Genomic DNA, 12,811 nt, shown 5'->3' with positions numbered 1-12,811 from the left:
GTATGCGGCAATGGGGGAGGTACGTGTAATGGGGTACAAAGGTGTAAGGGAAGGAGTTTGGAGGGGGGAAGGAGTTCGGAGGGTGAGGATGCGATGTTAACGGTAGAAAGAACTGTGAGGGTGTTTGGTGGGGATTATGAGGCAGACACAGACCCTGGGGGTGGGAAGAAGGAGGAGGTCGAGGAGGTCAATGTGGATGGGGTGGGATTCTCAGGAATTAGGGAACGTGCCCATTCACCTGGACATCCCGGAAAGAAAAGGGTTCTGGCTGGTAGGTGACAGTGGGGGGGGTGGAAGGTGCTGCCACGGGGGCGACAGTGATGGGGGAAAGGAAATGGGTGACTTGGGGAGGGGAAAAGACGAGGGAGCTGAAGACAAACTTTGCCAGTACCGTGCTTCTAAAACCGAAAGTGAGCAGAGCCTCATGTAGGACGGGAACAGGTGCTGCATGGGAGTGTGGTCAGTGGGTGGGCAGAGAGGCAGGTCAGCTCAGATGGACACTGAAAGTGAACCCCAGCAGGCAGCATTGAAAATGCTCAGGACAGTGAGATGAGTGTGATTGAGGAAGGCTCCACGTGTGTGGGAGAGGCTTACACAAGGCTCCGAAAGGCCCTGCCACACACACATTTCTCCCTCCAGAATCACTCGTGGCCTGGCTGTGTGGTGGCGGTGGGGAGGGCGCGGGGCGCAGTGACACAGGCATGCAGGGGCAGGACTCACGAAGCCTGTAAGTTAAAGACAACATTACACACTACTCAATGAAAGTGAATATATTTTCAGATTATAAAGTGACAAAATGTGTTCACCCGTGCAACCAACTGTGATCAGATTTTCTTAACTTTTCTAGGCCTGCCACTTCTTCTAGGTGCTGCCCTGACATCCACAGCAGGGATGGGGACAGCCTGTGCAATGGTTGGCCCTGTTACCTCTGATGACTTCGGTGTGGGTCCTCTGGACAGGCGAGACCTTGATGGCCCTGGCTTTCTTTGGCTGCCCTCCTGTGGACCAGTTGCTCCCTCTGTGGTGACAGAGGACGAGGTTGAGGGGGGTCACAGGCAAAGGGGACTCGGAGGGACAGGACAGCCTCTGAGATTCCTGAGTGGATGACCCAGGTGTGTCCAGCTGCCACTCCTCCTCCCTTCGGATGCCCAAGGGTCCCGACCTGACTCCTTGAGGGGAAAGAGCACCTGGAGGGACATCGAGGTGCCCCATTTCCCTCTCACGTTGCCACTGCAGGAACTCACCCATGGCTACCACGATGAAGTGCAGGTCTGTGCGCATCTCCTTGTTCTCCTGGACCAGGGTCTCCAAGGCATCCACCATCCTCACCATGGAGACCACAGCGCGTGCACATGTGGGCACCAATCCATCAGAGAGCAGGCAGACGCACTCCTCCGACTCGTGTGCCACTCTGTTGAGGGCTTCCAACAGCTCTGCATGATTTTCCCCCACTTTCTATTGACTCTCCACACTAAGTTGGAAGGCTGAATCCAGAGGCTCGTCATCTGACTCGGACCTCAGACGCCTCTTCCCCAGCAGTTCTCTGAGTGCTGGGGAACTCGGCTGAACCTGCCTCTTCCTAGTTAATGTAACATCTATTCAAGAGAAGAGGGAGACAAAAAGCAGGAAATTACAGGCCAGTTAGCCTACCATCTGTCAAAGGGAAATTGCTAGAACCATTACTAAGGAGATTATAGCAGAATACTTAGAAAATCACAATGTAATCAGACAGAGTAAACATGGTTTTATGAAAGGGAAATCCTGCTTAACTAATTTATTCAAGTAAGAAGCAAGCTGGATAAAGGTGGGGAACATGTTGGTGCGGTGTATTTGGATTTCCAGAAGGCAGTTGATAAGGTGCCACACAAGATAAGATTACATGGTGTAACATGGATAAAGGATTAGTTAGCTAGCAGGAAGCAGAGAGTAGGGATAAATGGGCCTTTTTCCATTTGGCAAGCTGTAACAAGTGGAGTGCCACAGGAATCATTGCTGGGGCCTCAACTATTTACAATCTACATCAATGATTTGGATGAAGCGACCAAATGTATGGTAGCTAAATTTGCCGATGACACCAAGAGAGATAGGAAAGTAAGTTGTCAAGAGGAGGTGGAGAGTCTGCAAATGCATATAGACAGGTTAAGTGATTGGGCAAAAATCTGGCAGATGGAGCATAGTGTGGGAAAATGTGAACTTGTCCATTTTCACAGGAAGAATAGAAAAACAGTATACTATTTAAATGGAGAGAGTTTGCAGAACTTGGTGGTACAGAGGGATCTGGGTGTCCTGGTACATGAATCACAAAAAATTAGTCTGCAGGTACAGCAAGTGATTAGGAAGGGAAATGGAATGTTGGGGTTTACTGTGAGAGGAATGGAGTATAAAAGTAGGGAAGTTTTACTGCAGCTGTATAGGGCCTTGATGAGACTACATCTGGAATACTGTTTACAGATTTGGTCTCCTTATCTGAAAAAAGATATAATTGCATTAGAAGCAGTTCAGAGAAGGTTTATTCAACTCGTTCCTGGGATGAGGGGCTTATCCTATGAGGAAAGGTTGAACAGGTTGCGTCTATATCCACTGGAGTTTAGAAGAATGAGAGGTGATCTTATTGAAACATATAAGATTCTGAGGGGATTTTATAGGGTAGATACAGGGAGGATGTTTCCAGTTGTGGGAAAGACTAGGACTAGGAGACACAGTTTAAGAATAAGAGGTCCAGGGCTGAATCTTCCTGTCGGTGTGCGGGGGCGGGCCCGACATGCCGACGCATAAAATAACACGTGATGACATTGGGCATGTGTCCCGACGTCATCACGTGTCATCTCGATATTTGGATAGGTTCTTGATTGGTAAGGGGATCAAAGGTTACGGGGAGAAGGCGGGAGAATGGGGTTGAGAAACTGATCAGCCATGATTGAATGGCGGAGCAGACTCGATGGGCCGAATGGCCTAATTTCTGCTCCTATGTCTTATGGTCTTATGGTCTTCGTTCGGCAGGCACATGCCGGAGGCAGCTGTGCGCCCATCAAAATGTCAATGGCCTATTAAGGCCATTAAGAAAGTAATTAATCCAGTTAAGAATGCTGCCCGTCCAGCCTTAAGGTTGGCGGGTAGGCGAAGAGCCCAAGCGGCCTTCACGTTCTTCAGGAAACTTCATCCACGGGCGGGATGAGGTTTCCTGAATCTTGTATAAAATAAAGAAATAAATTTCCCAAACTTCACAAACATGTCCCAATTCATGTAACACTATCGGTGGGGACATGTTTAAATACATTTTTAATCCTATTAAAAACTTTTATAATTCATTCAGTCTCCCTGAGGCACGGAGCTGCCTCAGGGAGATGTGCGCGAAAGAGCGCAGGCCTCGACTCTCCCTCCTCCCCCCACTTGCACAGGTAACCGGCCACGCGTTACGCTGGGTGGGCCTTAATTGGCCCACACGCAGAAATGGCTCCGTGCCCGCTCCCGCCTGCCATAGGAAAAATCCTCCCCCTTCTGTTTAAGGCAGAGATGAGGAGGAATATTTTTTCACAGAGGGTTGTTATTATATGGAATTCTCTGCAAGCGCAGCTAAAGAGATCCATGGCTTTCTGATTATCCTCCAAATGCAGGCTGTATGATGGGCAATGGTAGTTTACTGGAAAATGAACCACTGAGTGACATGGGATAGAATAGCTTGGCACAAGAAAGACAAGTGAATTAAAGGCACGTTGTCTTGATGAACCAGCTTTAAGCATTATTTGCTATAGTGGTGTATTAAAAATCAGAATCATATGACTCAGAAGTATATGCTCAGAATGATTAGGAAAACTGGCCATTGGCGATTTAACTTTGCCAGATGAATATGGAATGTATTATATTTGAAGTCTGTGGCAAGGATTTTTCCAGTCCCACCCGTGGCGGGAAAAGTCTTAGACAGGACCAAAAGTCCATTGACTTTCGGCAGGAATTCCAGGCCCCACCGAAATCCCGCTATTTAAGAGGACCAACCATGAATTATTTGGTAGAGGTAGAAGGGATGGGGGGTGGGTTACTGTCCTTTTTATTTATAGGTCAACTTTGTTGGGATTTAAAATGGACAAACTAGGCCAGTCATGCCTTTTAACTTAGATTGCACTTTGCTAACTTCTCGATCTCACTATACGAGGACACATAGGCCAGAATATTGCCGTCAGCGTGCGGGGGCGGGCCCGACACGCCAACGCGTAAAATGACACATGCACAAAAGAGCACGGGCCCCGACTCTCCCTCCTCCCCCTGCCCACTCAGGTAGTGCTGAGCGCAACGGGACATGTATTATGCTGGACGGGCCTTAATTGGTCCACCCATGTAAAATGGCGGTGCGCAGCCAATCGCGGGCAGCAATCAGCTCCGCGCTCACTCCCGCCCAGCCTGCCTGACATACGTAAGATTCAGCCCATAGTTCTAGTTTGGGGAGTTAGTTATACACATCAGCAAAGAAGTATTGGAGAAACTTAGGGGACTAAAAGCCGACCAATCCCCAGGACCTGATAGTGTACATCCTAGGGCAGTGGCTCATGACGCCTCTCCGCCATCCAAGAACAGAGGCCGAGCAGCAGTACAATAGGAGCCAGGGCACCACAAGGGCTGTGGGGGAGAGAGCCATCGGTCTTCTCAACATGCGCTTCCAATGCCTGGACCGTTCAGGGGGCGCACTGCAATACCCCCCAGATCGTGTATTGCTGATAGTGGTTGCATGCTGCGCTTTCCACAATCTGGCACTGGAAAGGGGGGACGCTGTGGGGGAAGATGATGTAGACGCAGTTGCTCCGGCTGCACATGATGAGTCCAGCAGTGAGTCTGAGGACGAGCACAGTCAGGAGGACGCTGAGGGGGTAGACGCTGACCTAGGCAACCTCCAGGGAGGCAGGGACACCCGGGAGGCTTTGATCTAACGCTCCTTCAGCTAGCCTAACAAAAAAGAACCACTCGTGTCACACGAGTTGGGACATGTTTGTAAAGGTGGGAAAATTTATTTATTTATACTATAAAACCTTCAGGAAACCTCATCCCGCCCGTGGATGAGGTTTTCTGAAAAACGTGAAGGCCGCTTGGGCTTTTCGCCTGTCCGCCAACCTTAAGGTTCGATGGGCAGCGTTCTTAACTAATTTAATTAATTTCTTAATGGCCTTAATAGGTCCTTAACGTTTCAGCAGGTGCGTAGCCGACGCCGGTGTGTGTCATTTTACATGTCGAGCTCGCCGACCGGAAGATTAGGCCCTATGTGCCAGTGCAATAAAGTTTAAGAAGTCACACGTCCATCACAACATCAAGGCTTACCCTGCACCTACAGAGCAAATGAAGCATCCAGAGGCCAGTTGCAAAAGAAAAATCTCATTTACTGCTAACTGACAAACGTTGCAGAAATTAACATTGACCGGTGTTTTACATCACACCATTAAAAAAAGAACAGAAAAATTGGGGAAACAAATTTCACCCATGATCAGGCCGTGTTGTGTTTAGGGTGCTTTAAGTTTTCGCTTGCGGGTGCCATGTCTAGATGCTCCCCCCTCGCTGGCACCAGCATTGGAGACAGCCTGCTCACTCTGCTGTCCTGTTGGCCTTGATGACCTTGGCAGGTGTCCTCTGGCCCGTGGAGCCTGGGAGGGAGCGGCCAGTGCCATGGCTGGCATCTCCCCAGTCACTGCAGCCTCATCAGATGCCACGGACACTGGCAGAGGGGCGGAGGAGCTGCTGCCATCATCCGGAGCGCCCTGAGAGGATCCCGCAGAGACGACAGGCAGCTCGTGCGTCAATGTGAGGTCGCTCTGGAACTCCCTGCTCACCATTGATGGACAGGCACCTAGTTGGGATACTGGGTGCCCAATCCATTTTTAAAAACCTACATGAAACCTCATTCCGTCTGTGGATGAGGTTTCATGCTTTTTCTATTTCCCACCAGGGCTCCAGGCCTGCCCGCCAACCTTAATTAAATGACTCTGTCAATGGCTTCAATTGGCCATTGACAGGTCAGCGGGCGCACAGCTGATTTTGCTGCACCCCCGCCTACCTGAAAATTTAAATGGGGCGGGGTGACATCGGGAGTTCTGCCCTACATCACTGCGCGTCATTTTACGCATCAGTGAGCGGGCCCTGCTCCCCACTCGCCGACGGGAAAGTTCTGCCCATGGAGTATAATATGGGAAATTGTTTGCTTTGCTAGGAAGAATAGAAAGTCTGATTTTTTTTTAAAAGGCATGAAACTTGTAAATATTAACGCTCAGAGGGACTTGGGTGCACTAGTACAAGGAACACAGAAAGTTAGCATGCAGGTGCAATTAGGAAGGCAAATGGCATGTTTATTGCAAGGGGATTTGAGTACAAATAAGGAAATCTTGCTACAATTGTACAGGGCTTTGATGAGACCATACTTGGAGTTACAATTCAGCTGATGTTAATACTGACAAGTCAGACCCCAGAATGAAACCCGGCTTGATAGATCCTAACTTTGTTTTTTTTTAAGAAATCATGAAGGAAAGTTACTGAACAAATTCACAGGAGCGTGCTGATGAACTTTTAATACAAAGAATAAAATATTTATTAAAACAAGAAAACTGAACTATATTACACCAGACAAAAAGGTTGGAAAGATTTCAATACAAATGCAAGAAGATTATTCAAATTCCCCACATTCCTTTACCTAGCATTGTCTTTACAGACACATAAACCAGTGAAGAGTTACCACTAGCTTGACACAAACGCTCCTTGCTTGGGACTGGCACACATGCAAATGGTTTTCTTCTGGTGAATTCTTGAGCATTCACTTGATGCTTCTCACCCACCTCGTATCTCTCCCTGAGACACCCAGATATAACCACACTTGAAGCTCACTGTTTCAGTAGCAACACTGCTAAACTGATCACGTTAGAGTCCTATAACTAACTATTCAGTTAACTACTGTCCCTCTGGGCTTGTACTTTTCACAGTGAGCTGAAAAAATCCCTGTCTTCACTCTCTGACACACTGAACTCTTCCCTGTCTTTCTCTGTGTTTCTGTGTCACTTGACCACTATCACTAGGCAACAGCCCAGTTTTTTTTACTGTGTGTTTGAGGGAAAAAACACAAACTTCTAACTCCTTTTTAACCCATCTCTTTAGCTTCAGAAGTTGTAAAACCTCATTAAAAATGTGTGAGATATACATATACAAACCCAAAGGCTGAGTTTTCAGCCACAGGTCCATCCAGATTTCTAGGCACCAAGGCTCATAAACAACCAAAAATGAAACTGAACCCATTTTACCTTTCTTGACTTAATAATTATACATTGTTCCTAACGACAGTTTTGGTCTCCATATTTAAGGAAGGATGCACTTCCATTGGAGGCAGTACAGCGAAGGTTCACGAAATTGATTCCTGGGACGGGACGGTTGTGAATGTTTGGAATTCTCTACCTTACAGGATTGTGGATGCTCCATAATTTTAAGGCTTAAATAGACAGATTTTTGGTCTCTCAGGGAATCAAGGGATATAGGGAGAGGGCAGGAAAATAGAGTTGAGGCAGAAAATCAGCCATGATCATATTGAATGGCAGATTGGGCTCGAGAGACCACATGATCTACTTCTGCCCCACTTTCATAAGAGATTCCAAAGGACTGCCTTCTGGTAGGACAAAGTATTGCATGTAGCTCGATACTTCATTTTGCACCCTGTTTGGGACAGTGTGGCCTCCAACTTTAATTTGCCCTGTAGATGTGCTTCAGAATTGTCCACTGCCCACAGTGATTCTGATAAGTGCAATGACGATTTTTGTAAGTCTTCTCTGGATTATTCCTTTAAAGGGAGCTGTAGTTTAGCAGCTACCAGCAGAATACAGGACACAGCCCCAAGTGCATTACACTATGTACAGGATAATCTGCCTTTTAACTACATTTTATCTATTATTCATATTTTGATGTAACCATTAAAATACATTCTTTTATTTCAAAAAGCCCTATTTTTCTTGTTTGCAGTATCAAGAATTGGAAAAATGGAACAGATGGCAGTGAGTTCGTCTGCATATCAGCTTGAAGATGACGAATTTGATAGAAATTGCCCACGGATCTGTGGGGTTTGTGGGGACAAAGCAACTGGTTTCCATTTCAATGCCATGACCTGTGAAGGCTGTAAAGGCTTCTTCAGGTAAGATACTTTGTTACCTAGTAAGTGGAAGTCATCTATTGTCGTGAAGAACCTTCTGAATTCAATCTGTCAAAATGATGGTTTTAAACAATGTTGGATTCCTGTATTTACCAAAAAAAGGTTCAGAATCAGTGAATTCCAGAGTGCTGAGGGAGCTACCACTGGAACAATTTAATTCCAACTTGTGATGAAAGAATGCATTACAAAAGAAGAAAATCTTGTTTCAGAATGTGATTTTGTCACCATATTCCCTACTCCCTGCCAAATCAGGATTCAACTTGCTTTTGGATGTTTCAGCTGAGCTGGTATTTACCACATCAGTTCAAGAATTCTATAGAGATCAGTAAGTGGCACTCACATTAGACTATGTTGCATTTTAGCTGCTTAACTGAACAACAGAGGAGCTCTTTTTATTTGTTGAAGATTGGCCGGTTAATTCCAATTCAATCAGAAAGCTATACAAGTTTGCTGTAAAAAGCTGGTAATGCCAGGCACTGGAATACACTGCCCCTGAATTGCGTATTGGCAAACACAGTACTCCAACTGAGTTTAAAAAGTTTGTTTTTACAGAATTCTTCAGAATGTGTGCAGTTGGCAAAGTAAATATATTCTAAGCCTCTGGCTAGTTTCCTGACCCTTGCTGAAAAAAAATTATTGCCTTCAGTATAAAATGTAATGAAGATGTATGGCTATTTCTACAGAACTCATACTTGCAGTAACTTGCTCTTTCAAGTCTTGTTACCCTAAACTCCCAGCCATGAAGAAAGGAGTAATTAATTTATGAATGCCTTGGGGAGATACAAAAGCAGTTGTCAGAATTTTACGGTCCCGTTGTGGTGCTGTAAAACGCGGTGAGCTGTTCAAAAGTCCATTGGCTTTGGCGGGACATGAATTACTCGCCAGTGAGAGGCGCCGTAAAATTCTGCCCAGTAGTTCTCTGCAAATTGATAAGTAAATCTAATATTGAATAATTGTCAAAAAATGGTCATTTTCTTCTCATTGATTGTGTATATTAGTGCTGAGGTAATAGGGTATTTTAGTCAGCACAGTGCATTTGAGCTCCAGGCTGCTTTGTCGGAGTGGTAGAGCTCAGAATCATATCTGTAATCCTCAAATAGTATACTCCTGACCTTGGAGCTGCCAAGCACAAATTTAATGTTCCGCATGAAAGAGGTAGTGAGTCAATGGGAAAGTTACACTGGGCTGCCACTGTGGATTCCCTTAATAGCTGGTAACAGGAGAGCAATGGTGGAGAACTGCAAGCAAGTTGCCTGCCGATCTCACATCTGGGAAAGGTACCTGGCATGGTAATACCAATATGGCAAAATAGATCGCTAAACAAAAAGAAGTCCTTGGCCAGAATTTTACACTCGGCGTGCGAGCACACACCCGACATGCTGGAACGTAAAATGACACGCGATGACGTTCAGCGTGCGTCCCGACATCACCGCACACCGTCGTGATATTTTGCTAGGCAGACGCGCGATGAGAACAGAGGCTCACCTGCCAGTGATTAAGTTAAGGCCCTTGAGGCACCAATTGTCTGTGATTTTATGCAGCCTGTGTGATTTTCAGGGCGTCGCACGGGGACAACAGGCAGGCGGGTAGGCCACATTTTCAAAAACCTCATCTGTGGGCGGGATAAGAGGGGTGAGTGGGCTCGCTAATGTGAGTTGTTAGTACTTTAGCTTATAAGTTGCTGCTGCTTACTTCTGTGAACAGGACAACTTCATTTCACTTCAGAGCGGCTTTGACAAAAATAGGAGGCTTCAGTTCAGGACTCCGGGGAATTCATACCACTTGGGGCCTTCCAGGTATCAGACAGCCTTCCCTTACCCTGGGAATGGGGATTGTGGTCTCCGCTGGAGGTACCTCCTCCTCTGAGGAAGAGAGGGGCAGAAGGGAGAGGAGACCGGGTGTCCCAAAGCAGCTTCCAGGGGGGCGACCTGTGGGAGGACAGGCGCTGGCACAAGGGGCGCAGGGCCAGTGGGAAGTCCAAGGCAGAAGGGGCCGCAGATGATGCCACTATCCTGCTGCCAGGGTTTATAGGTGGCGATGCAGCTACCTCAATATGTCTGAGGTGCAATGCCGAAGGAGGCTGCATCTCTCCAGGGAGACCCTGACCTCCATTAGTCAGATGATCGGCCCTGAGATCAGCTCCGATTGTGTGGGTGGACACCCCATGCCAGTGGCTCTGAAGGTCACAGTGGCCCTCAGCTTCTATACCTCCGGCTCTTTCCAGGGGTTGGAGGGGGATCTGTGTGGAGTCTCCCAATCAGCTGTCCACACTTGCATCAAGCTGGTGACAGGAGCTCTGTTTAGGTGGGTACTGATCTTTATTCTTTACCATACGGACGAGGCCAGCCAGGCTGAGCGAGCCAGAGGCTTTGCAGCGATTGCTGTGTTCTCCCACATCCAGGGTGCAATCGACTGTACACATGTGGCCATCAAGGCACCAGCGGGTGAGCCCGGTGCCTTTGTCAACAGGAAGGGATTCCACTCCATGAACGTGCAGATAGTGTGTGATCACAGGATGCAGATTCTGCAAGTCTGTGCAAGGTACCCAGGCAGCTCCCACAACGCCTACATCCTCAGACACTCCCAGGGGCCGGGGCTCTTCAGTGCTCCAGCCCGACTGGATGGATGGCTGCTGGGTGACAAGGGCTATCCCCTCAGAAGGTGGCTCATGACGCCTCTCCACCATCCAAGAACAGAAGCTGAGCAGCGGTACAATAGGAGCCACGTCACCACAAGGGCTGTGGTGGAGAGAGCCATCGGTCTTCTCAAGATGCGCTTCCGATGCCTGGACCGTTCAGGGGGCGCACTCCAATACCCCCCAGATCGTGTCTCGGTGATAGTGGTTGCATGCTGCACTCTCCACAATCTGGCACTGGAAAGTGGGGACACATTGGAGGAAGAAGATGTTGACATTGCTGTTCTGGCAACAGACGATGAGTCCAGTCATGAGGACGAGCACGGTCAGGAGAACGCTTAGGGGATAGACGCTGACTTGGGCAACCTCCAGGGAGGCAGGGACACCCGGGAGGCTTTGATCCAATGCTTCTTCAGCTAGCCTAACAAAGATGAACCATCACCACATGCCAGGGCTGCAGGCTCCATAATTGATACCCGACAGGAACATATGCTTGGTGAACAACATGCACTATGTGCCATTTCAATAAAACTGAATCACAAACAAGTCACTCATAACATCATGGGTTACCCTTCACTTGCAGAACTAATGAAGCACCCAAAGGCTTGTTGAACACAAACACATTTAATGCTGTGGTGCCTGGCATACATAAATCAAATTAAATGGAAAGCTGTTCTCCATCACACCTAATAATAATTAACATAAAAGTGGGGGAAAAAATAACACCAGTGATAAGCCTGTGTTGTGCCTAGAGTGCTTTACGTTTGATTTAAGGGTGCTACATCTATGTGCCCCCCTCTCGCTGGCACCGACATCTGATATAGCTGCCAGCTCTGCTGTCCTGTTGGTCTCGATGACCTTGGTGGTTGTCCTCTGGCCCGTGGAGCCTGTGCTGGCCCCGCCTGGGAGGGAGCGGTCAGTGCCATGGCTGGCATCTCTCCAGTCATCGCAGCCTCATCAGATGCCACGGTCACTGGGAGAGGGGCGGAGGAGCTGCTGCCCTTGTCCGGAGTGCCCTGAGAGGAGCCCGCAGAGAGGACAGGCAGCTCGTGCGCCAACGTGAGGTCACTCTGGACCTCCCTGCTCACCATTGGTGAACGGACACCTCGCTGGGATACTGGGTGCCTCATCCATATCCCACACTGACACTGACCAGCTGAGGTCAGTGCATGTGTGAGGGCTGCAGGTCCGAGCACATCCCCAGGAACCCCTGATTCAGCTCCTGGAGCTGCTTCTCCATGAGAGTCGCCACTCTCTCAATGGAGGAGGCAGTGTGCTTGGCCATGAGGGTCATTGCATTGCTCGTGCTCCACATGGACTCCTCTACAATGGATACCATGGCCTGGATTTTTTCTATGGCGGGTGGGCTGGGCGGGAGCGGGCGGGGGTGGGCGTGGAGCTGATCGCCACCCACAATCGGCTGCGCACCACCATTTTACACGGGCAGGCCAATTAAGGCCTGCCCAGTGTAATGCGCGGCCAGTAGTGCTCAGCGCTACCTGTACAGGCAGGGGGAGGAGGGAGAGTCAGGGCTTGTGAAAGAGCACAGCAATCTCCCTGAGGCACGGAGCTGCCTCATGCAGATTGAACAGAGAATGAAACATTTTAATAAACGATGTAAAAATTGATTTGAACATGTTCCCTCATGTAACTGTGTCACATGAGTTGGGACATGTTTGTGAAGGTGAGGAAATTAATTTATTGGTTGTGTACAAGCTTCAGGAAACCTCATCCCGTCCGTGGAAGGGGTTTCCTGAAGAACGTGAAGGCCGCTTGGGCTCTTCACCTGCCCGCCAACCTTCAGGCTGGACGGGCAGCATTCTTAACTGGATTAATTACTTTCTTAATGGTCTTAATAGGCCGCTGACAGTTCAGCGGGCACACAGCCAACTCCGGCGCGCAGCCGCCGAACAAAATATCGCGATGACGCACGATGACATCGGGACGCATGCCCCCACACACATTCCCTCATGGATCTCCGCCAGATCCTCCTGCACATCCCGCTGGACATCCAG

The 12,811-nt window shown here is 48.4% G+C and overlaps 1 protein-coding gene across 1 annotated transcript in view; it reads left to right on the top strand.

Annotated features, from left to right (window-relative positions):
- Positions 1-12,811, top strand: part of LOC144672655 (vitamin D3 receptor-like) — a 243,667-nt gene that overhangs the window by 157,397 nt on the left and 73,459 nt on the right. Inside the window, exon 8 of the mRNA XM_078534531.1 lies at positions 7,975-8,143. Within this exon, the coding sequence (XP_078390657.1) occupies positions 7,992-8,143 (152 nt within the window). The 5' untranslated portion in view covers positions 7,975-7,991. The remainder of the gene's footprint in view (positions 1-7,974; positions 8,144-12,811) is intronic.

This window comes from Cetorhinus maximus, chromosome X (genome assembly GCF_964194155.1).
Source record: "Cetorhinus maximus chromosome X, sCetMax3.hap1.1, whole genome shotgun sequence".
Classification (NCBI taxonomy): domain Eukaryota; kingdom Metazoa; phylum Chordata; class Chondrichthyes; order Lamniformes; family Cetorhinidae; genus Cetorhinus; species Cetorhinus maximus.
The sequence above is the reverse complement of the archived record's forward strand: the minus strand, read 5'-3'. Positions and strand labels throughout refer to the sequence as shown.